Source organism: Pseudophryne corroboree, chromosome 6 (assembly GCF_028390025.1).
Source record: "Pseudophryne corroboree isolate aPseCor3 chromosome 6, aPseCor3.hap2, whole genome shotgun sequence".
Classification (NCBI taxonomy): Eukaryota; Metazoa; Chordata; class Amphibia; order Anura; family Myobatrachidae; genus Pseudophryne; species Pseudophryne corroboree.
Window position 1 is genome coordinate 240,924,864 of NC_086449.1, and position 25,973 is coordinate 240,950,836.

Here is a 25,973-nt window from a genome sequence, read left to right on the forward strand (position 1 = left end):
CTTCATGCTCCCCCGCTCCATGTCCTCCCCTGCATTCCACCTTCTCCTCCGCCCCGTGTCCTCGCCTGCTCCGTGATCCTCTCCGGCTCCCCCGCTCCATGTCCTCCACTGCTGCCTCCTGCTCCCCCACTCCGTGTCCTCCCCTGCTCCTCTCCGGCTTCCCTCGCTCCATGTCCTCCACTGCTGCCTCCTGCTCCCCCACTCCATGTCCTCCCCTGCTGCCACCGTCTCCTCCGCCCCGTGTCCTCGCCTGCTCCGTGATCCTCTCCGGCTTCCCTCGCTCCATGTCCTCCACTGCTGCCTCCTGCTCCCCCGCTCCATGTCCTCCCCTGCTGCCTCCTGCTCCCCCGCTCCATGTCCTCCCCTGCTGCCTCCTGCTCACCTGCTCTATGTCCTCCCCTGCTCCGTGATCCTTTCTGGCTTCCCTCGTTCCATGTCTTCCACTGCTGCCTCCTGCTCCCCCGCTCCGTGTCCTCCCCTCCTCCATGATCCTCTCCGGCTTCCCCGCTCCGTGTGCTCCCCTGCTGCCTTCGACACCCCCTGCTGCCCATTCTGTGTCCTTCTTCGTGCTGCAGAAGTGGAGTGCCGATCATCATCATGAGTGCTCCTTCCCTTGTGAACTGATGCTATGAAAGGGAATGCTGACAGAGGAGCCAGAACAGGACAGGCTTGTAGAGGGGAGGGTATTGCGACTGTCCCTGCGGATGGGAGTGAACTTCTATTACTGTAAGTTCAAGCCCTAAGGGAGTTGGGGGGGAGGGGGGGGTGATCGGGCAGGAGCTTGGGAAGGAAGGGGGCATTGAATATTTCTCATCACTTTTGATTGAGTGATGTCTCTCTCATGTCAGTGCTGAATTCAGGGCTGTGACCTGGTCCTGTTTCCCCTCTCTACTGTCACCCCTGTGCTGGCCCTGTCTCCCCTCTCTCTTGTCCCTGTCACACTTGTCCTGTCCCTGTCACCTCTATCCTGACCCTGTCTCCACTCTCTCCTGCCCCTGTCACCCCTGTCCTGTCCCCTCTATCCTGGCCCTGCCATCCCTGCCCTGACCCTGTCACCTCTGTCCTGGTACTGTTAACCCTCTCTCCTATCCCTTTGGTTCTGTCCCTGTCCCCTCTGTCCTGGTCACCCTGTCCTGGTTCTGCCTCTGTCACCTCTATCTTGTCCCTGTCATCTCTGTCCTGGCCCTGTCACCACTCTATCCTGTCCCCTCTGTCCTGACCCTTTCACGATGTCCTGGTCCTGTCACCTGTCTCTTGGTACTCTATCTTGGTCCCGTCCTTTCTGTTCTTCCCCACTGTACTGTCCCTGTCATTTATGATTTGGCCTTGTCACTTCTGTGCAGGCCCTGTCACCCCTTTCTCCTGTCACCTCTGTTCTGTACTGTCCCCATCACCCCTATCCTCTCCCCTATGTCTTGGTCCTGTCCCGGTCACCTCTATCTTGGTTCTCTATCTTGGCTCTGTAATTTCTGTTCTTCCTCACTGTATTTTCCCTGTCATCTCTGAATTGGCCCTGACACCACCTCTCCTGTCTCCTCTGTTATGCCATGGCCCTGTCACCTCTGTCCTGTGCCTGTCCTCTCTGTCAGTCTGTCCTGGTCCCACCGTACTGTCTCTGTCATCTCAGTATTGTTACTGTCACACCTGTCCTGGCACTGTTCCTCCTTGTCCTGTCACCTATGTCCTAGCCCAATATTATTTATAATTTTGCCTTTTTTGAGGGGTGGGGGCACCAAACTCCAACCTGCCTCCGTGCGACGGGGATGAACTTGTGCCACTGGCATACAATGATGGATAAGGTGATACCCAGCCTCTGCAGCTCCATCATTCTTGTATCTCTCTCCGCTTTCATTCTGCTTTTTCTCTATCCCACACAGCATCCCCTCTCTCTCCAGCTGCCCCTCTCCCTGTGTGACTGCCGCACCCTCATTGTCCTAACTCTGACACTCTCTATTACTCCACAGCTCCCTCCTGTTTCTCTTTTTGCCCTTCTCTATTGTCCCTCTTCTTGTGTGACTGCTCTGTCACTGCCCTGACTCTGACACCCCCTATTACTCTCCCAGTCCACTCTATGCCCCTGGTCCTCTTGCTGTGTGACTGCACTCTTAGGGCAGAAATAAAATGTTTCTGCCCCTATCATGCCCGTCAGCAGCTATTCAATTGTTTCTGTCGAAGGGAGCAATTTCAGTGTTTCAGCTTGCTACCCCTGGGGGTGGTGAGCTGAAATGCACGATAAGTGACCTGTTTGGGCGCCCAAATGGGAATTTTCGTGATTGCGGCTAAACCAGACTACTATGGGTGCGATATGCGTGATAACGGGGGACAACTGAATATCACCCGTGATCTCTTGTCACTTTAGATGGGAGATCGGGTGCGATATATCAATTGAATATCGCTCTTTTTGTCCTGTCTCTATTACCCAACAGCCACAGCCCCCTTCAGTCTCTCCACCTGCCCCTATTCCTGCCCCTCTCCCTTTGTGACTGCTCTATCATTGTACTGTTTTTGACACCCTCTATATTACCTTCCCCAGTCGCCTCTCTCTGCCCCTATTCCTCTCCCTATGTGACCCCACTCTCATTGTCCGGTCTCTAACACTATCCCCCCCAGCCGCCCCCTCTCTCTCTGTCTTTCTTTCACTCATCGCATCATTGCCCCACCCACACTGACCAGTGCCTCCCCAGCCATTGACCTTACCGCACGTCACTGGTTCAGAGAGAGAGAATAGAAAAGAGAAAGAGAACAGGAGAGAGAAGGGGGATAGGGAGAGAAAGGGGGTGAGGGAGAGGAGGAGAGAGAATAGAATAAAAAATAGGGGGGTATTCAATTGTTTGAAAAGTCAGTTGGATGTCTTTTTTCTTATCTAATAGACAGGAAAAAACAGACACCCAACTGACTTTTCAAACATTTGAATTCCCCCATTCAGAGAACAGGAAGAGAGGGGTGAGAGAATGGAGAGAATGAGAGAGAACAGAAGAGAGAAAGGGGAGAGAGAAAGAACAGAAGAGAGAAAGGGGATAGAGAGAGAGAGCGAAGGGCGGGATGCAGCAAGCATTGCATTTTGCTTGCGATGCATCCTGCCACTCTCTGCATGCTTATCTGCATTTACCAATGCTGTAAGCATGAAGAAAATCATGAAGGACAGCGGTTGCTATAAGAGCTGTCCTTTGCGATGATAGGACTTCCGGAGTCCTATCTGCTCATGCCTTGAGAGACGCACGCCGCAGGGGGTGTTGGGAGGGATCCAGTTGAATCCCTCTCAGAAGGGGCAGTGAAATAGAAGTCCACAGGCTTCTACTGGGCAACACTATATGAAGATGGTGTTGCCCACCACATCCAAGCCCCGGGGCTTGGTGCATATGTGGTATACGGCCAAACCTCCGGACACTGCATTTTCAAAGGTTTGGCTGTATATTTAGCTTCCTGCATCTCACTCAGAGAGAGAGAAAACCTGAGAGAGAGAGAGAGAGAGAGAGAGAGAGAGAGAGAGAGAGAGAGAGCGAAGACAGGGGGATAGAGAGAGAAACATGTAGAGGGGTGTAAGAGAGAATGAGAGAGAACAGGAGAGAGAGCCCTGAGGCAGCCAGGTGACCCACACAGTAAATTTTAAAAGCTGGGTTTGGAGTGATTCACATGTGATGCAAACACACAAAGTACAGTAGATCCTGGACAGATTAGTGTCCTCCTTACCTTGCCATGCAGAGATCAGCAACAGCAGATCCTAGGAGTGAGGGTATAACGCATATACAGTGGCGATAGTTCCGGAGGCAACGGAGTCGGTCGCCGCCGGGCTCCAGCTCTAAAGAGGGCACCTGGCCCGGCCCCGACCGTCTCCATTGCCTCTGCTGAGCTCCAGCCTCCGTGCGCAGCGGGAGAGCGCTCCGATCAGCGCTGCCGTGTATAGCAGCGCGGCGCACGCCATACTTTCAGCAGGGGCAGGAGGAGTTTGCCGGCAGTGTGTCAGGCAATGCTCCCGCCTCCTCACAGCCCTGCTCACCCGTCTCCCGCCAGCTCTTTCCCCACCCCCGGCTCAGAGGGTCAGCTTGAAGATGGGAATCGTGAGCTGCTGCCAGAAGATGCCTCTTCTATTGGTGAAGAGCAGCAGCGGTGGCTGTAGTGTTAGGGACATGGGCTGTGTGTGTGTGTGTGTGTGTATATACATAGGGTTGTGTGTGTGTGTATCCTATATGGAGCTGTGTGTGTGTACAGTATATACAGGGGCTGTATGTGTGTCTATATGGGACTGTGTGTATATACATAGGGTTGTGTGTGTCCTATATGGAGCTATGTGTATGTATGGGGCTGTGTGTGTATATACATGGGGTTATGTGTGTCCTATATGGAGCTTTGTGTGTGTATATACAGGAGGCTGTATGTGTATATATACATGGGGTTGTGTGTGTGTCTATATGGGGCTTTGTGTGTATATCTATCTATATACTGTATATAGGGCTGTGTGTTTATGCTATGGTGCTATGTGCATGCGCGTATTTGGGCAGTGTGCATATATGGGGCTGTGTGTGTGTGTGTGTATATGTGGCTCTCTGCATATGTGGCTGTCTTTGTATGCGGCTTTGCATGTGTATATGTGTCTCTTAGTGTGGCTGTGTGTGTGTGCACATATGAGGCTGTGTGAGTGTGGGGGGGGGGGCACACAATTGTCTAATTCACCTCCGGGCGTCTGGTTTAAACTTACGCCCCTGCGCATATACTACAGTTCCTGGCAGCGGCGGCATCTCCCTGTACCTGTTGACCTTCATTTCCCTGCAGCATTGCAGTGTGGAACGCGACTCAGGCGGGGTGAGCTTTCCTTCCCCAGAACCAGTCTCCGTACTGCTGCTGTCAGTTCTCTGCCATATAAGTAGAGGCTGGCTGACTTCTTGGAGTTTGGACGGGATAGACCGGTGGCGGCCAAGCAGGAGAGATAGGAGAGGAAGAGGGGACTTTGGTGGTGTGGGGTGGGGTGGGGGCACAAGACTGCAGTGCTCTGTGCAAGAATTGGGGTAAAAGAGATACACCAGACTTGTGCTGCTGGTGAGTAGCATGGCACCCTGGATAGTGCAACTGCTATTACGCTCATACAGAAAGCAAATGACATGTGCGCTGTAGTGCTGGAAACAGGGACAATGTTCCCTTCAGCAGCTTTCTCTGTCCCCTCGGATTTCCGATAATTAACACCTGCTTCCCTAATACTTTTCTGTGGATTCCGCAACAGCAGTGGTGCCATTCAGCCATGCAGGTCCACTGAGAAGTAGACAGGGGTTCAGTCACAGAGAGACCTGCGGCCATCAAAACCCTCCATAGAGGATGACCGCCGGCTACCAGTCACCAGAGCCCAACCCAGCATACAGTACACAGCAGCAGGAGGCCGCTTGTGTTATACAGGCAGCAGAGGTGGACAAAGATACTTCCACTCCCCTACACAATGTGCCGTAGTCAGGCATCCAATCATGAGGGTCAAGCAGCCGTGTGTTACACCTCCCCTCTCCCCAACACCTACCTCACAATCAGCTCTAGGCACGGCCCCCTCAGTGAGGCACATGTGATAGCTGTCTCCACTGATCCTTTTTCCCAGCGCAGTATTGCACTTGGCGGTGTGGCCCCACCCTGTGCTCCAGACAGTCTCAGATTGTTAAAGGAGAGGCAAAGTTCGTCGTTGCCTCTCATATCGAATTAGTAAGTTTTGACAATGATAATGATGTATGCAAAGAAGATATTATAACACAAAACCTGTTATAAATATCTGCTTTGTATTATTCTAAACATTAGTTCTGAATATGACAGGCGAGGCTCTGCCTCCCCTGACTGCACGTCCCTGCTAAGTTGATGATTATTATGTCTGCTTTTTAGTTATTGGACACCATTACCTGTAATTTTATTATCCTTCTCTTTCTAATCTTGGGTATTTTAATTGTGCACTAAAATATTCTGAAAGGGTGTATTCAACCAATTTAAAGGGCAAACTCATTGAAAGATATATTTTCCCCCAGGAATGTCCTGCACTACACAGCACTGGTCATAGAAAAACGTTGCCACATGAGCTGCCACACGGTACAGACAGCTGCCCACCTGTTTGAGAACTGTCCCACAGTAGTGGCAATGTTCTGTCTTTAACCTTTCAGTGTTTTTTTTATGTGTTTGCCAAACTCTATCTTCCTATATGAGTCAGCTGTGCAGACTCATTGATTGTGATGTACAAATAGAGCACCACATTTTTGCGGCTTTAACCAGGGAAAGACCAATCCTGGGTGGGAAATAGCCACGGTTGGAGATGTCCTCTTCCGTTGTGTGTCAGGATTCTGGCGCTGGTATCTTGTGCACCAGGATCCCAACCGTTGGGATATTAACTGCATCACCTTTAAATGTAGTAATGGTAGTACTGTAAAAGTGATATTTTTTTTTTTTATACCGGCTAACATCAATTCTTTAATGTCGGCTTTTACTGATTTGTGGTTGCCATGTTGAGGTCTCTGATGATGAGCAGTACCTGTACTGTATATACTGAGATAAATGACATTTCTGATTTAGTGGGTGCACAATGGAAATAAGCAGGCAAATGGGACATGAGTCAATGAAACTAGACAGAATTCTAATGATCTGCTTTTGTGTTTATCAGTTTAACAGACATGACAGCCCACAATTATGGACCCACAACTATTCGTTACGAATAAGGTCATTACAATATCCCCACTGCTTCGGTTTTTTCACAGAACACTAATACCAACATAATTGTATTGTGCCATTTCATGCTGGATATTTGTATATTTGCGGTTTACGCCTTACTTCCAGATCATTGCTAAAGAAAGTGATGGTCATTTCCCAGCATGCTATTGGGGTTAGAATTTGCATAATTCCTCGCTGTAACTAGTGTAGAGGAACAGTGAAGTTGCTCCAGGTTTTAGAGATCTCCGTTGATACTTTCGGATTAACTTTCACTAATGAATACAAATATTTGCTATACAGTAAAAATTGTGAAATATACATCTAGTGGCTGCTGCAGAGTGTAACATACACCCATTTGTGGAGCGTATCTTCTGTGTTTTCACACTGCGTATGCTCCGCATTAAGGTTTACGTATGTACAGGAAAAGCAGAGTCGTACTTGCAACTAGAAAGATATAACTTTGCTGGAACAGGGCATTCTCACATAAGCTATGATCAGAAAGGGTATGTTGGCACAATTGCTGGTTTATCAGGTGCAAAAATATGCATGTTATCAGACTTGTCTTTTGCATCACAGCTAGGATGGGTAACCATGTGCAGTAATGATGATGGTTGGTATCAAACCACACGAATAGGAGCAGTCTGGCCGCAGAGTTGAGTACAACACTTCATACGGACAAATAAGTGTATTTAAATACATACCAATTAATACCAGGTAAATGGTGCTTAGGAAAAATATATATACAATAGTCCCCTGTAAATTCTGTTGTTCTGTTATCCCCACTGACTGTATGTCTCAATTTAACATTTAAGGACAGAAAAGACAACACATATTCGTGTAATACTGTTTGGCTTGCTAATAACTCTATGGGGTCTAATTACTAAGCTGTGGAGAAAGATAAAGTGGACGGAGATAAAGTACCAGCCAATCAGCTCCTAACGGTCATTTTTCAAACACATTATGTAACATGTCAGTTAGGAGCTGATTGGCAGGTACTTTATCTCTCTCCACTTTTATCACTCTCCAAAGCTTAGTAAATAGACACTTATATCCCTTATGTGATAAACAATATAAATTTTCTTTTTGTGGTGACCATGTCCACCACCCAAATATATGAACATTTTCGGGATTGTCCCCTCACAGTACACTCACCGCTCAAGACCGATAGAAAGCATATAGAACATACTTCACGTTATAGCCAGCACCAACGCCATCTTATATAGGATTGCCAGGGTTGTTCCCCCCCCCCCACACACACACACACACACACACACACACACACACACACACAAAGCGCTCAAAGCGATTCACTTGTTATTGAGCATGTAGATAAGGTCAAATACAGATTTCTGGACCACCTTCTGTATATCCAGATGTTCAACCAGCTCACATGGAAGTAGCCTGCGAATGCTGATTTATATACAGGAATGAAAGCTATACTTTAAACACACCTTAAATACACTTTACCATGGAGCCGCTGCGGCTGCTATACTTAATACACACTCTACGGACTTTTTACGCTATTAGCGTAAAGAGTCCTGTACTGCGTACGGACTTTGCATACAAATGCCGCGCTGACGGTACAAAGTACACACAGCGCGTACACACCCAATGAATACACTTTAAACCTTATACAGCAATGCAATGCGATACTAATACACTTTAAACCTTAGCAGGGAAAGAAAGACACGACACCAGTCTGTAGTTAAACCACTGGGTTCCGACACCACAGCGTATTATTGCTGAAAGGGGGTTACAATACAAACAATACAATACAACAGAATAATGGCTACATTCAATGGTACATACGTGATTGGATTCGCCGCGCTACCCGGTCCGGTCCTCGGTCATCTAATAGATAACTTTGTGAGTCTTGTGTCTCACCAGGCCTGCAGCAGGCTCTCTTTATACAATTCATCCAAAACTTAACACAATGGATACTGTAATCTCTTTGTCCATTGGACACAGGGATGGTCATTTACAGTACAGGAGAGGTCATAGGTCGGTTTGAATAGGTGGGCGATGTCTGTTCCAACTGCTCTTGTGGGTTGTCTCCTCTGGATTCCCGCCGCATACATAATGTACAGTAAATACAGTTTATATTTATATTCTGCTCCTGCACATAACTATCCGCAGGAACATGCGATCTTCCTCAAACCAACATCGGAATGTGACCCTTAAAATACCCTACAGCTGGATACCAAACACCACCTTATAACCTTGTTCTGTCCCCTCCTATCCTGTAAAGGTGAATCCCTTTGTTCTGAAACCATTTAAACTGCTCTAACTTGCTGCTGTAGTGCAGGGAGGCTATGTGTAAAATGTGCACTATTTGGATTAAATATGTAATGTGTTTTGATGGCTTTTCCATGCGTTCACAAACTCTACCGTAAATACTCATACCACGCGCTAATACGCAGGTCCGCGGGAGCGACCATACGCAAATTGCGAATATGCGCACGCACGGCAGAGCAAGTACGCGCACGGAGGCCATCTGTGCGTAGTTTGTACGTAATGTATGTACTGCAATATTTTTCAACTTTGACAAGCCCTATGACAGCTGGCATTCAGGATCCCAAACATCACACAGAGTTTAAGGTGACACCTTGAAAAAGAACCTGGACAGTTCAAAACACGTTGGTGGGACTTCTGATGACGTTATTTTGGACCATGCTGGTTTATATAAGGAAGAATTCTGTATAATGTTTGGGATCCCGGCTGCCAGCTGTTATGGTGCTACTTCCATGTATGAGTATGAGATCCAGCTGCACGTGTCTTTTGTTTAAATAAATATGTTTTTAACTTTTTACCTGAATTTTAAATAAAAGCTGGCGGAACATTTGGATATACAGAAAAGGTGGTCCAGGCATCTGTATTTGACCATATCTACATGCTCAATAACAAGTGGAGCACCGTGATTGCTGTGTGTGGGGGCAGCAATCCTATATAAGGTGGTGTTGGTGCTGGCTATAATGTGGAGTATATACTAAATGCCTTCTATCAGCTTTGAGCTGTAAGTGTACTGTGTAGGGCAATCCTGAATATTTCCATATATTTGGGTGGTGGATATGTTATATATTGTATATAAAATAAGGCATATAGGGAAGTATCCTATTCGCCTCGGTAAATCATGTTTTTTGCACTTTTTCCGACGTTTCACCAATGTTTTTTTTTACAGGCTATCCAATTAGGATTGCCCGTAAAAAATACCTTTCCTCCCAAAAACACAGGTTTTCGGCGGCCACAGACCCGTTTTTACATGACCCGTTTTCGCATTAGTGGTGGCTTATCGGGGCTAATTGGATAGCCCCCATAGTGTTATTACCCAGCCAAACAGTATTACACAAATATGTGTTTGTGTTTTCTCTCCTTACTTGTTAACTTGAGACATATGGTCAGTGGGGATAACAGAATTTACAGGGGAGTATTGTATATATTTTACCTACGCACCATTTACCTGGTATTTATTTGTATGTATTTACCTGTTCTATAGGAGCATTGGTGTATAGCTCCAAATACTGGTGTATAGACAGCTGTGGTTGACGCACTACAAGATACCTATTTTTGTTATTTAAATAAGCGCATTTAGTTTAGGAGCATTTAAGGCCAGCTTGCGTTTATTTTTGCATCACCCCTTAATATATTGGACAGCACAGAGTAGTGGCCATTCTGCAGCTGATTGAGCAATATTCTGGTGTATTTAGAGTCTGTCATAAGTTCATGCTACAGCAGCGTGATCTGCAAGTCATTCAGTTTAGTGACAAATTCCATCTGTGATAACTACTAATTACTTAGTCTTATTTCGCTGTAGGAGCCAACTGAAGAGAGCTGCGCAGAGGAGGAGAAGCGGATTCAGTGGGCTGATGGATTTGTCCTTGTCTACAGCATTTGTGATAGAGCCAGTTTCAACATTATCTGTCAGACAATCCAGCTTATCAAAGCTTCCAAAGACTGTTTAGGTCCAGAGAAACTGCCCATTGTAATTGTGGGTAACAAGCGTGATCTGCATCACCTTCGAACCGTGTCCAGCGAAGAAGGGAGGCTCTTGGCTCTGTCAATGGACTGCGACTTCTACGAAGTTTCAGCAGCAGAGGCCTACCACGGCGTTCTGATGGTTTTTCATGGACTAGTAGACAAAATTAAAGAATCCAAGCTGGTTACAAAGAAGGGGACGGGAATAAGAGGCATCGTAAAGAGTATGTCAGCAGTGTTCGCCAGGAGAAGAACAGATTCTCTTTAACACCTGAAATATTTGGCATGAGTTTAACATCTGGGATGTTTGCACCTTTATTATTTTTGTATTGACTGTGGACTTTATTACTGTGCAACCCACAGTATAACTAGAACTGTACTGGTGAGCATTGCTCTTTCCTGTGTAGATTCAATGGTTTATATAAAGTTGTCGGTAAAATGGAAAAAGCCAGAGGAGATATTGGTTAAAAAAAAAAAAAAATCACTGCTTGCCACTGTAAAAACAAAGCTATGGAAAGACTTCTGTCTGATGAGCCTCAATACAAACTTATGAAGATCTAAAGAGTTCTCAGCTTTCATCTACTCATTATCTCTAATCAGGCCTGTTCCCTCATGTTGCTGTCTGCCTTGTTTTGTTTTCTATCATGTACCTTGGCTCCATCATTATGTACATCTGCACATAGTGAAAGGAACAAATATATAGGTAATTGGGTTTTCTTGATAGGATGATTAGACACTTTTTTATTATTTTTGACTCGTTTACGTATTTGTGTTTCCACAGCAATGCTCCTTGTGTGCACTGGAAGGATTGTACTTTTATGAGGGTAAAGGAATGTGTGTAGCAGACATTCCGTGCTGTGACAATCCAGAAGCACCTCATGGCTAATTTCTAAAATCACAATAAACAGATGTCTGTATTGTTTGCAGTTCAGCCATAAAGTGAACTAGTTAATTCCAATGTTCTGGAATGCAGAGTGCATAGATCTCATGCTCTACCAGTTTGGGCTCTAAGAAACAAGGCTTTGGCACGTACCGATGATCCTTTGCTGGTGCTAAACTTACAAGAAGAGTGGCACACATTCTAAAAGGGATCCTTACAACCAGCAGATCACTAATGCCAACCATTATTATTATTATTATTATCATAGTTTATTCATATTACACCACTATTTTACGCATTGCTGTAAAGAAATTGTCATTCACATCAGTCCATGCCCCATTGCAGTGTAGAGTTCCCTAACACACACACATGCAAATATTTGGGACAACATACAAACTTCACACAGAGTACTCCCTGGTCTGGAATTGAACTCAAGACCTCAGGGCTATGAGGGAGAAATGTTAACCACTGTGTGACCGTGAATGTAAAATGGCACTTTTGCACGCATCTTCAGATATCTGCAACATTATCTAGCATACATTTACATCTAAAAATCTTACCTAGTCATACAAAACTTTAAATGTCAGAACAATGGTCTAACCTAACACCTTGATCATCAAACAAAATATTTCTCTTCTTAAATACTGCTAGTTTTAGGATCATTTATACCCTAAGTGATATGATGAGAGCGAGAGGACATTGGATTTCCTTTTATTACATCTGACAATTTTGTGTGTTTTCATTTTTTAGTACATTGGGCAACAGGCACCTGGAAATGTACACCTGCAAGTAGAAGGTCCAAAGTCTCTCATTAAAATTTTAGGAAAAGACCTGATTTATGACAGCACTACGATTGTACAAGAGTCAAGTGATCTGGGCAATGGAAATGGCTGTACACCCTTCTCTAGGCCAATCTTTCCATTGGCCACTGCAGACTTCTACCCATCCTTAAACTCCTCTGTTATACACTTTGGCAGTAATCTAGGGAGATCTCCGCAAACAGCGCCACCAAAGAGGATTTTGTGCCCTGCAGTTTTGTGCTTTATTTTTTTCAATGTACATTTCATATGTACTGTATATGGGAAAAACGCCACTAAGATGGTTCTGTTATGATGATAAATTTGATACAATAGTTGTGTAAAATATTGCTCCATATTGAACAAACTAAAAAAATGCATGTAATATGTGATGGTTTCATTGATAAAATGGAAAAATCACTCTTCTGCTGTCAATATATATGTCGATACTTAGGCCTAGTTTGCTAATTCCTCTGGAAAAAGTGATTTATGTTGTGTTAGTGTGTCCGACAATCTCATGTACTACTACATTGGTTTCTGTAATTGTAACATACATATTGTGTAAATATATATATATTATTGTATATTTGTATAGGCTCTAATATCCTACCTTAACATGTGTAAACTGTCTAAATAAAATATATATGTAAATAACAAACTAAAATATACTTGAAATGCTTTGTGTAATATGTGCAATATACAAATAAAATATTCTTGATTAATATGATTATGTTTGCCGTTACCTATATGATTTGTAATGTCCATCTTTATGACCGTGGTACGTTAGCATGCATTCCTAGTAAGTATTTATTATTATCAATAACAATTACAGGTATTTATATTGCACCAGCATATTTTATTTCAGTTTACAGGATAATTCTACTTTTAAAAAGTAACTAAATATATGTCTCCCCCTGCAGCTGCTTAGTGGGCATCCCTCCCCTGAAAGGGAAGGGGAGGTGGCACCGATGGCATTTTTAGTGTACCCAGTGTACAAACGCTTATCGCTGTGACAAGTAATGTCTAACTAACCATTACAATGTACCAGTGCTTCACTCTAACATTCATAATAACCTTTAGTTCAGTTCCAGTCAGGTCTGTACCTAGGGGTGTGCGTACGTTGCCGCCGCATAGAACACAGAGCCCTGTAGGCGGCACTATCACTGCCCCACGGTCTCTGCTGCAGTGCCGCCCAGAGCATCCTTAGGACATTTCAGAGGTGTACATCACAGCCCTAACAGCACCCCCAGAGAACCCTGAGGATGGTCCGGGCATTGCTGTAATTCCCAGCGTTGGTGGTCCTGCCCCCTCCACATGATGTCATGCACTCAGGGGGTGTGGCCCAGTTACAGTGCTGGCTTCAGAAGTTACATGTGCTGAGTAACTTGCGCTTTCATAATTATATACGTTATGTGCATTAGAGTTAATTTAATAGCCCTGTCTTTCTTAGTGGAGTTGTAATTTCATCTGAGAGCCACTAGGAGGGGAGGAACCCCTCTATTCACTGTAGGGAGGGGTAATTAATTTTTTAAAGCAATGTTTAAAAATTGTTTTAGTTGGTGACATATAGGGCCAAATGTAATAGAGTGAGAGTTTCAGAAAGTGAGAGATTTGGTAAGGTTTTTCAGGGTTTTTTTTAAAGTGGCAATCATTTACACTGCAAAACCAGGTTGATCTTGCTGTGTAAATGATTGCCACTTAAAAAAAACCTGTATAACCTTACCAAATCTCTCACTTTTTGAAACTCTCACTCTATTACATTTGGCCCATAAACTCCTCTTTTACCTAAGTTGAAAAGGCACATATATATTCAGTGGCAAACGCAGGATTTGCATGGGGGGGTTTCCAGAACTGGACGGAGCCAATCACTGGGGTGGGGACTGAGGTGACCCAGTATATGCTGGGTCCGTAAAACGTGTGTGTGTGTGTGTGTGTGTGTGTGTGTGTGTGTGTGTGTGTGTGTGTATATATATATATATATATATATATATATATATATATATCTACACACATATATATATATATATATATATATATATCTACACACATATATATATATATATATATATATATATATATACACACACACATACATATACACGGGTGGTCTTCAGTATGCCGGCGGTCGGGCTCCCGGCGACCAGCATACCGGCGCCGGGAGCCTGACCGCCGGCATACCGACACTTATTCTACCTCGTGGGGGTCCACGACCCCCCTGGAGGGAGAATAGAATAGTGTGGCGCGCGTAGCGTGGCGAGCGCAGCGAGCCCGCAAGGGGCTCATTTGCGCTCGCCACACTGTTGGTAAGCCGGCGGCCGGCCTCCCGGCGCCGGTATGCTGGTCGCCGGGAGATCGTAGTGAACCCATATACACATATACATAGCATATTAAACATGCATACATATATATATATATATATATATACACACACATACAGTACACATATATCTATACACATGTATATATATATATCATATGTGTGTGTGTGTGTGTTTGTATGTATGTATGTATGTATATACATGTGTATATATGTAGGCACATGGATATATATGTACTATAATTAAAATAAAGTAAACTTTTATTGCACTTGCAAGTGCCACCAGGAAGACAGCAGGCTGCAGAGGACGCTAGACAGTCATTAATAATACTCATGCAGCTAAAAAAAAAAAAAAAAAAAATTCTTTTTTTTTTTTTTTTAGTGGAGGGGGGTTTCTGGGTACTCGGAACCCCCCCCCCCCCCTGGGTGCGCCACTGATATTACACAAGTATATAAACTCATACATTAAATATCACTGCAAGTCACTCTGAATATATATGGAGATGTGAAATGTCCTAATCTGTCTGAATCAGTTTCATCTGTGAAAGGCAAACTTCATGTAAAACAAATCTACTTGGACAAGCGGAGGCAGAGGGCCGTGTTTACTTACTTTCAGCCTCATTATTGCAGAACCAAACTGTGGAAAGAATGCTTTCCTGTGACTGCATTCTACAACCATCTCACATTTTCCAATAAATTCACCGTCCCTCCAGAAGATTTGTAAATATAAGCCTACATCATTGAGGTGTTTTGGAAGCAGAATGCACGTTAGTCTTAAAAGCATAGTTGTCGTGACAGTGAGTAGTTAATTGGTGCCTAAAAATGCAACAAAAATCAACAAATACAGCTATGACAGAAATGTTTATTCTTACTAGAAGTAGAGCCCTGTCTGAACGATCTGGCTTGTGCAACATCGAGTCAAAAGTTTATCACAATTGTGAATTAATGTGAACGTAACACTTACACAAAGTGGAACTCGGACCGAGCATTTGCTTAGCATATACCGCAAAAATCTGTACTGAGCATCAGCGCTGTAACTACGTGTGTGCCTGGTGTGCCTGGCACACAGCGCAGTCGCCCTGGGGGCGCAACGGCCAGCGGCTTGTAATGAGTCAAATTGACTCATTACAAGCCGCCTCTGCTGTGCTGGTTGCGCCGCGCTGGAGAAGCCGGAGGCAGGGGAGGAGAGCTGCAGGGGAGGAGGGAAGGGGACTGGAGCCACAGCAGCGCTATGTAATTGGTACTGGTGCCGCTGCAGCAGTCCCTCTCCTTCCCCATTGGCTGCCCGGCGCTGCTGTGAATGTTGGGATGCTCTTCGCTCATCCCAGCATTCACAGCGGCGGCGCTCAGCCAATGCGGAAGCAGAGGGACAGCTGCAGCGACTCCTCTACCAATTACATAGTGCTTCTGCGGCTCCAGTCTCCCTCTCTCCTCCTCCTTCCCCCCTGCCCGGGATCTGCCAGCACTGAGGAGCCTAACTGCCAGCAGGGAGAGATGGTAAGTATGTATCTATCTCTCTCTCTCTTTATCTACTCTGTCTGGCGCAATGTGTAAAAAGGGGGACTGGCTGCCCGTAATGTGTAAAAAGGGGGACGCTGTGCCGTAATGTGTAAAAAGGGGGACTGGCTGCCGTAATGTGTAAAAAGGGGGACGCTGTCTGCCGTAATGTGTAAAAAGGGGGACGCTGTCTGCCAAAATGTGTAAAAAGGGGGACACTGTCTGCCGTAATGTGTTAAAAGGAGGACTGGCCGCCGTAATGTGTAAAAAGGGGGACTATCTGCAGTAACGTGTAAAAAGGGGGACGCTGTCTGTCGTAATGTGTAAAAAGGGGGACGCTGTCTGCCGTAATGTGTAAAAAGGGGGACGCTGTCTGCCGTAATGTGTAAAAAGGGGGATGCTGTCTGCTGTAATGTGTAAAAAGGGGGACTGGCCGCCGTAATGTGTAAAAAGGGGGACTGGCCGCCGTAATGTGTAAAAAGGGGGACTGGCTGCCATAACGTGTAAAAAGGGGGACGCTGTCTGCCGTAATGTGTAAAAAGGGGGACGCTGTCTGCCGTAATGTGTAAAAAGGGCACGCTTTCTGCCGTAATATGTAAAAAGGAGGCGCTGTCTGCCGTAATTTGTTAAAAGGGGGACTGTCTGCCGTAATGTGTAAAAGGGGCTTTACCTGGTGTAGTGGCACTACTGTGCAGCGTAATTTGAATAATGGAGACTACTGTGCACCGTAGTATGAATTGGTATTATTGTGTGGCCATGCCCCTTCCCCATGAAGCCATGCCCCTATATATTTTACGGGCGCCTAAGGCGCGCACTGCCCCTATCTTACATGGGGGGGGGGGCACCAATGCCATTTCTTGCACACAGCGCTAAAATGCCTAGTTACGACACTGCAGAGCATGTCCACAAAAAAAAGCTCACACTACCACCCATATGTAGATTTGGTACTCACATCTCTTTATGAGTGGAACCAGTAAAGGGATGATCAAACAGAACAGAGTACAGGAAAGGGCGCGTTTGCATAATTATAAACTAAAGTTAGTAGTGTAACTACAGGGTGGCTAGTGTTCATCGGCTAAGGTGAAGGAGGCCCTCCAAGCCCAGGGGTCAAGTAGGCCCGAACTCTTGGATCATCGTCTGCTGCGTCTATGCCAACAATACAGCCTTCTGTGCCCATCTGACCACCCGCTGTCTGTCGCTTACCTGAGGAGGTTCCTCTGTCATTCATGTTCACCTGTGGAGTTAGGTTCCCTGCGGGTACGCCAGCAACTGCTGTTGGTGTGTCTGTGCCCTGGGAGTGCCTCTGACCAGCATCCTGTACAGCTCCCTCCTCATTTGCCAGTTCCCTGTTTGGTTCTGTTGGTACCTACAAGCTGCACATGTAGACCTAAGGGTTTGTAGAAATCAAATAGGAGGCCCACCTTGAGAGTTTGCCAGAGGCCACCAAGGCTCTAGTCATGCCATTGACTAAAGCAGATTCACACGAAAGTTTCACTTGTAGATACCTGATGGTTGCTGCAATTACACACTGATGATGAAGATGCTCACCAGCACTAAATAGCAGCTTCTGATTGGCCGATTGTAGATTGACCTCTGAAACTGGCAGGTTATTTCTTAAATGATCATACATCTATTATATGAATTGTGGGTGAATTTTAGAATTTTTTTAATATACTTTTATTTATACAGAAGTAGGAATATTATACCTGCTGTATTGTATTATAGCTTTTTATTGAAATCAAACCTAATAGCAAATGTAAATAAAAGGTAAAATAACTTTTCGTGTGCCTGAATGGGTGTAAGTGGATTTTGTTATATGTATGCCTCACATCCCATAGAGGGACGCTGTAAAATTCTCAATATAGAGCTTCCATAATTTTTTGTCAGCCAAACATCGCAACTGCAATCACCAAGAAATTAATTTAACAAGAAAACATTGTTGCACATTGACTATAGTAGATATGAGTGTTCTCATTTAATATGCAAATCAGTGGCCAGTCAGCAGGCCTGATTTAAAGATGGACACTTTTGTAACAGCCACTGATATGAGCGTAGCTACAGTGCGTGCAATTGCTAAGGGGCCCATATGTGAGGCATGATTTAACTGCACCCAGACCATAAAGTTGTCTACCATGTTTCTGGAATTGCCCACTAAGCACTGTGTGGCATAAAATGAACAGGGGGCACTGTGTGGCGTGTGTACTGGTGGCAGTACAATGTGACATATTGTTAATTTGGGACACTATAATGTGACATAATATGAACTGGGGGCACTGTGTGGTATAATGTGAACTAGGGCACTACTATGGGGCATAACATTAACTAGGGCACTACTACAGTGCATAAAATGTACTAGGGCACTACTATGGTGTATAAAATGTACTAGGGCACTACTATGGTGCATCAAATGTACTAGGGCACTACTATGGTGCATCAAATGTACTAGGGCACTACTATGGTGCATCAAATGTACTAGGGCACTACTATGGTGCATCAAATGTACTAGGGCACTACTATGGCACATCAAATAAACAACTGGTGTGGAGGGAGGTGTCTAGAAAGGGGAAGGGCCCCTTCAAAATGATGCTATGGAGCCCACAAAGTTCTTGCTATGGCTACATCCCTTGCCGCTGCGTCTTTGTATGCTAATGCCACAGATAGTGTCTTGTGTAAATAGATGCCTCCTGTTCACGGTGGAACTGGATTCTTTGGATACACAGAATTAAATAAAGTGGACAAGACCGTTTATGTATTCAAATATGCTTTATAAATAATAATAATAATAATAATAATAATAATAATAATAATAATAATATTAATAAGCAGTACTTAACAAAAGATGAGTTCAAGTGGTTGTGGTATCCAGGGCTGCATCCCCACTTCTAGGCTGGATACAATCAGGAAATCCTGGCCGTACACGGGTTCAGGACAGCTTGGTGTGCTTCAAATCACAGCAACTTAATTCGGCAACTTGTGTCACTTTTTTTTAGTTTTTATATCACAGAGGACAGAGGGGTCTATTTAGACCTGGACGCGGCCACACATTCGCACGCAGTGGCTGCATCTAGGTGGTCTGCACATGTGCACTGGCCATAGTACGCATGCGTGACCCATCACAATGTGACTGCATCCTTCCAAGATACGGTTGCAAGGTGATTGACAGCGGCAGCCGTTGGGGGAGGCATCCCCACAGCGTTGTGTGGGCACGGTCTGGACAACGCAGCCGTGTCCAAACTATTTTCAGAAGCAAGATCTGCGTCCATCTCTGAATAACCCCCAAAGCTTGGAAACATCAGTCCAGAAAAAGGTATAAACATGATCTTTCTGTGTAATTGGCTAAGCAAAGGTTAGCAGTTTCTGTTACTATCTAAAGAAGGTGCAAAATGTCAGTGTAACAACAATATGAAGTTCAGGTTAACTACAGACATTCATGTCAGAGGACTTTCCAACCTGTCTGTGTATGTGTCAGTTAAAGTACAATGCAGAACAAAATGGTAATAAAGATGCTATTTTGCTCCCCTACCATACACCTCCTGCTGGCTTCTCTGATCCGCTGCTGCATCTGAGGATACAGCATCAGGTCATCTGCGTGGACATCAGTCAACTGAGTAACCTCAGGTTACTCAGGATCGCCAAAAAATTCACGGTGCTGAAACAAGTGCAGCTCCATCCAAGGATGAAGCACGCCCAGAAAACAGGGCCAACACGCCCCCATTTTCTGTAATGCTGCCTGATGCTGCACCGCTCCGCCCCCAAATGGCCAGGACACTGTCTGCAAAATCACAGAACAAGGGGGGTGATTCCGACCCGTTCGCTGCAATTTTTCGAAGCCGTGCGAATGGGTCAGAACTGCATATGCACATGGGCAGCAATGTGCAGGCGCGTCGCTGCCTGGAGACCACCATCGCAGTGCAGCGACGAAATGGAGGAAGAAAGCGTTCGCTGCGGCGAACGCTAGAGGATTGACAGGAAGAGGCCATCCGGGGGTGTCTACTCACCATTTTGAAGGCGTGTCCAGGAGAACGCAGGCGTGTCCAGCCGTCTCCAGGGAGGGATCCTGACGTCAGCTCCAGACAAGATCATCGCAGCGGGTGAGTAAGTCCTGAGCTGTGCAGTTTGTGCAGCTTTCTGCACAGCGGTTTGCAGCCCTGCACAACGCATCCCCCCTCCCCTGTAGGCGGTGACTACTTGATCGCAGCAGTGCTAAAAGTAGCCTGCTAACGATCAGGTCGGAATCACCCCCAAGATCTGCAGATGAGCATTGCAGCATCAGCGCATCTACAGTTCTCACACCATCTGAGATGTATGTAAACTTCATGTTTGTGTACATCTCTGAATTAGGCCCAGTAACAGCTAAGCTAGGTACACAGTCATACTTTCGATGCAAATTTACTTTTGATTACACTTGCCACCGGAAGTCCTGATCAAAGTACCTGTTCATGCATACACACCTTTAAAATCTACTTTCGATCCGTGACACTCATCTGTCTAAAATATCTGCTGAACAGACACAAAGGGCGTGCTGCTACTAAAGTCACATCAGACAGAACAGTGGAAAGTGTGTACACACTTCACTTTTTCTCCGATATTGTGCCATTAAATCTGAAGAAACGTAAACTGCACATTAAGGGGCTAATTCAGTAAGGATAGCAAATTCTGCTAATCAGTACAATTTGCTATCCATTTGGCCGCATGCTGGGGGCCGCCCATCGATAGGCAATGGCGCCCAGCATACTGACCGGCGCCCCCCCCCCCCTTTCAACAAGCAGAAATTGCAATCGCTTCACAATTTCTGCTTGTCAGCGGAAACTAAAGATGACTCCTTAGCTGTGGCCGCAGGTATCCTGGCGCCATTTTACCTGTTGCGGTCAGCTGCGTGTGACATCACGCGCCCCCGATATGCCCCCGTTCATGCAGCATAGCCCACCGTTCAAGTTGCCCCGCCCCCACAACGCTCTGTCTTCTCCCCGGAAACAGAGCGTTGCCAGCCCCCCCCCCCCCCCCCCCCCTCCCTCAGCTCCGCTACCGCCTCTGCCTGATTTACAGGCAGAGGCGATCACATTTTCTGTGGACCCATATTTTATGCAGAAACACATTTTGGAAGTACACTATGTTTACAGCGATGCTCCAGGATCTGTTTTTATCTTGTTTCCATTTTCAAGAATTCTTCTTTCACAAAATGTAACAGTGTTCCACAGAAGAAAACTTCTAACTTAAAGCTGGGTACACACTGGAAAGATATATCTGCAGATCAATTGATCTGCAGATATATCTATGGACGGATCGGGCAGTGTGTTGAGCATACACACTGCCCGATCCGTCGGGGACTGATGTCATGAACTGGGCGGGCGTGTACGCACGCCCGCCCAGTTCAGCTGTCAATTACCGCCGGCCACCGCAGCATGTGTTCGGGCGGTCGGCCGACCGCTGTACACACACAGCGACGCGCCAATATATCGGTAGATGTCTTGATAAAGGCCCAGGCCAGGGCTGAAACATTTTGACAACAGGAGTGTGAGTAGTTATTTACCTATTGGATATTTCAAACAAAAACTTTTCTGCTGCTTTGGAACTTTTAACCCCTTTGCCGATTTTTGCTGCTATTTTTCTATTTGTTTATTTTATGGATGGACTCCATTTTAAGTGTTCATGTTTGTGATTTTTATTAAATTTGTGTACCCCCCTGCTTCCACTTGAGGAGAGTGAGTTTCTTTGGGGAGCCAACATTACCACTTTATGAACACAGTCCGGGAAACAGAACCGAAAGATACCTTTATGGGAGTATCATCACACCGAGCACTGTGAGTTGGGGTACGCTTGAGTGGACCCATATTTCACTCCTTTCCATACTAAAGATACCTTGATGTGTTTAACACCCACCTTGCGAGTGTGAGTTCTTGGGTACGCTTCATTTATATATATATCCATCCTAAAACATCACGCCGGGCGTAGTTCAAGTGGGCGAGGCCACGGCATTGGGCAAAGAAACCTTGATGGGCTTATAGCTTCTTAATCAAAGTGTGAGTGGGGTACGCTCCTAAGCCACCTCTTTATCATATAAAAAATACACTAAGAACTGTGGATACATAAAAGGAATCTACTACACATTGGTCTTTATTTTTATTCCCTTACATGTTACTTACTATACTCTGGAGAAATTCCATCAGAACATTCACTTTGAGGACTCCATCACAGGAACCTTCATTAAGGGACGTTATGGTGATTTTTATTTGTCTATAATTTTGTGTTAAAGCGCTGTGGTTATAAACACAGATCTCTGATTTTGTGGTAGTATTTGTTGTTTTGGAGATGTGGTGGCATCTCATGAGGTCTGCTATACCATAGCTGCTGAGCGCCTGTTCTGGAACACACCCTAACCATACTGTTTTGCTTAGTGAGTCAGTGAGTTGCGCCGTGTGGATGTCCCGCCCCCGGCCGCCTCCTCGAGCTCCAGCAGCTCCGTGCCGTGGTCTACGTTGTTTGGTAGACCCTGCGGAGGGAGCAGATCTTTTACCCTGTCACCGGGTCGGGAGGGCGGGGGTAAGTGAGCGACACAGTCACTTCCCTCAATTTTTTTTTATTTAGTTGAACTTTTTTTTAGTTGAACTCAGCGCCGCCCTTTAAGTGCTACCCCCCTTAGGCAGCTGCCTAAAGCTGCCTAATGGTGGCGCCGGCCCTGGATGCAAGGGGTACAATGGGAATACTCAGCACAATCTCACTCCTGCTATTAGCATGGGCACAGATAATAGGTCTAGGTCATCTAAAGAAACCAAAACAAATGAAGGAGTGGAGTCAGGGTGCAGACAGCCTAAGGAGATGGTGTAGAGCAGGTATTCCCAACCGCGGTCCTCAAGGCACACCAACAGTGCAGGTTTTAGTGATATCCAGGCTCCAGCACAGATGGTTAAATCAAAATAACTGAGGTACTAATTAAGTCACCTGTGTTCAAGCCTGGATATCACTAATGGGTGGTCTTCAGGTTGCCGACTGTCGGGATCCCGGCGCACAGTATACCGGCGCCGGAATCCCGACAGCTGGCATACCGGCAGTTTTTCCCCCTCGTGGGGGTCCACGACCCCCCTGGAGGAAGAATAGTGGCGAGCGCAGCGAGCCCGCAAGCGGCTCATTTGCGCTCACCATGCTGTCGGTATGCCGGCGGACGGGCTTCCGGTGCCGGTATGCTGGTCGCCGGGAGCCCGGCCGCAGGCATACCATACCACACCCATCACTAATACCAGGACTGTTAGAGGCCCTACACACTGGTCGATCTGACTGAAAGATATGGACGATCTCGTACATTAATGAACGAGATACCGTTCATATCTTTCAGTGTGGAGGCACCAGCGATGAACGATGTGCGGCCCCGCGCTCGTTCATCGCTGGTGCCCTGTCGGCTGTGCATGCAGGCCAATATGGACGATCTCGTCCATATTTGCCTGCATTGCTATGGAGCCGGGTGACCCGTCTGCCGTATCGGCGGTCGGGCAGCTCGGCGGCGTATCGCCGTGTCTGTAGGGCCTTTTAGTGTGCCTTGAGAACCGTGGTTGGGAAACACTGGTGTAGAGTGTAGCTGGTATGTAAGAGAAGTCGGTAATGAGAAAGAGAAGGAAGGAGGGCCCTGCTCTTGGAGCTTACGTTCTAAAGCGAAGGGGGTAGACTAGCGTAAGACAAAAGGAGCGAGCCAGTGTAAGGGGGGGCTAAGGGCAGGAAAGAGAAGTGGGAGAATTGGAGGGTGCAATAAAGTGAGGTAGAGTAGACTATGTGCTGACATAGTTAAGTAGTGGATAGATAAGCTTTTATGAACAGGTAATGATATAAGAAATAGAATCTGGTGATGTGTAAGGTAAAATTACTTTTTCTTTGCAGTTTATAAGGCAGGAAGGCAATACTATATATCTGCCAAATGTTACATAGTCTTGATTTAGGAGGGACCGTCATTATTATAAGGGAATGTGCTGCTGCTCTGACATTTCTGACTTTTGTCCCACTGCCGGAATGTCGGAAGGTACAGTATGTTCCGCTCACTGCCACACAGGTGTACGTGGAAATGCAGAGAAGGGAAGAAGTGTTAGGAGCAGTATTAGACACACACCTGGGGGATGTAATCATCCCTCAGCTGGATGCAACCTTCTGAGTAGTGTCCTGATTTGCAAAAGAGAAATGCTGGAAAGTATATTTGCTCTTATTTCTGTCTAGGACAGGTGTGGGCTGGGTGGAAGGGGATGGGGGGTGTTGCTTGCTGCTTATTGCCCACCCCTGGTCTAGGAGGAGTGACTTCATGTGGCAGCCAGATGTCTTCATACTCCTGTATATTGCGTGTGCAGATATACAGGTAAAGAAAAACAGAAGGTTCACAGCAGATGTTCTGTAATATTGTTTTTTACTTTCACTTGCAGATATGTGTGACAGGGAATCTGCTGGTTCAGTGCCTGTCACAGCATGTACTACCTCATCCTCCATGTGCGTGACAGACAAACTACTTTACTGCATAATGTTTTATGGAAAGTCGCCTTTGTTAGTTTATCCCTGAAACTTATATTCAAATAAAATATAGTCAAGTTTAAACTCCTCAAAATAAGCTCTTCTCCTGGAACAAAGTTACATTCTGACCTGAAGAACGCACAGGCAAGGAAGCAGACCAAATAGTCCCTTCAGATGTGTACTTGTGTACGTCCATTTTCATTGTAAAGTCGTGCAAGATATGCTCCGCAAATGAGGGTACCTTCAACTCATCAGCAGCCCCATTATTATTATTTCATCTCTTAAATACTCAAAAATCTTATTTTATGGGTATTTCATTTTCATATTTTTGCCCCTTTAAATTCAGCGGCTTTGAAAAGCTCCACATAGCAAACATATGCCAAGCGGTTAGAGGATGCCATTCAATGCAGATGAAATATCCAAAACATACATCACTTGCAGACATGTTTTATTTTATTTTTATAGCGTCAATATATTCTACAAAGCTGTCTGCAATAAATATAGGATTTAAAGAGTAACATTCTAAAGGAAATGGGGAATGAGGAATTAAGAAATATAATAAATCAAAGCTATTAAAACGCTGTTTGAAATGTCAAATGTCCTTATAAAAAGAATTATTTACAATGAATCTTTCACCACTGTTAAATTACTAAAACAGGTAATGTATTATACAATGAGAATAATTAGTCTATTTCTTTTTATTCCCTTTAATGGTCGGAGCAGTCCTGTAGCTATAGGTCTCTATTGTTATAGACAGCTGTACACTGAGATATATGTGGAACACCAGGCATGTCAGGAAGGGATCCGGTCAAGATGCCGCCGGACGGAATCCCGGCGGTCGAAATACCGACGCCGGAATCCCGACCGCCACAATCCCGACATATTCTCCCTCCGTGGGTGTCCACGACACCCATAGAGGGAGAATATAATAGTGTGCCAAGCGTAGCGAGGCACCGTGCCCGCAGCGTGGCGAGCGAAGCGAGCCCGCAAGGGGCTGCGTTCCGCTCGCCACCCCTGTCGGCATTGTGTGGTCGGGATTCCGGCGTCGGTATTTCGACCGCCGGGATTCCGACCAGCGGCATTTAGTACTGATCCCGTCAGGAAGATGTGGTGCTGCAGTGCAGTCCAAAATTCCAAAATAGGAGCCACACAAACTGCCACCCCACAAACTGCCAAACATCGCCACCCAGGACTCACTGGCAGTTGGTGGGGTTCCCCTATTTGAATTTTGGACTGTGCTGCAGCCCCACCTCTGCTAGAGGCGCTAAAGAAAATTAATGTTGGCACCTTGCAAGTAGAAATTGCGGGTGTGGTTCATCAAATCGACAGTGTCTAGGTCGACAATGTTTAGGTCGACCACTATAGG

The 25,973-nt window shown here is 45.8% G+C and overlaps 1 protein-coding gene across 2 annotated transcripts in view; it reads left to right on the plus strand.

The window, feature by feature from the left end:
* The window catches only part of LOC134931921 (ras-related and estrogen-regulated growth inhibitor-like protein), a 93,775-nt gene that overhangs the window by 10,512 nt on the left and 57,290 nt on the right, over positions 1 to 25,973 (plus strand). The window contains exon 4 of one of the 2 annotated variants that reach the window (XM_063925795.1): positions 10,475 to 12,976. The exons of the other annotated variant lie outside the window; for it this stretch is intronic. Coding sequence (XP_063781865.1) covers positions 10,475 to 10,903 — 429 coding nt within the window. The 3' untranslated portion in view covers positions 10,904 to 12,976. Of the gene's footprint in view, positions 1 to 10,474; positions 12,977 to 25,973 lie in introns of those variants that run through there. 2 annotated transcript variants of the gene reach the window in all.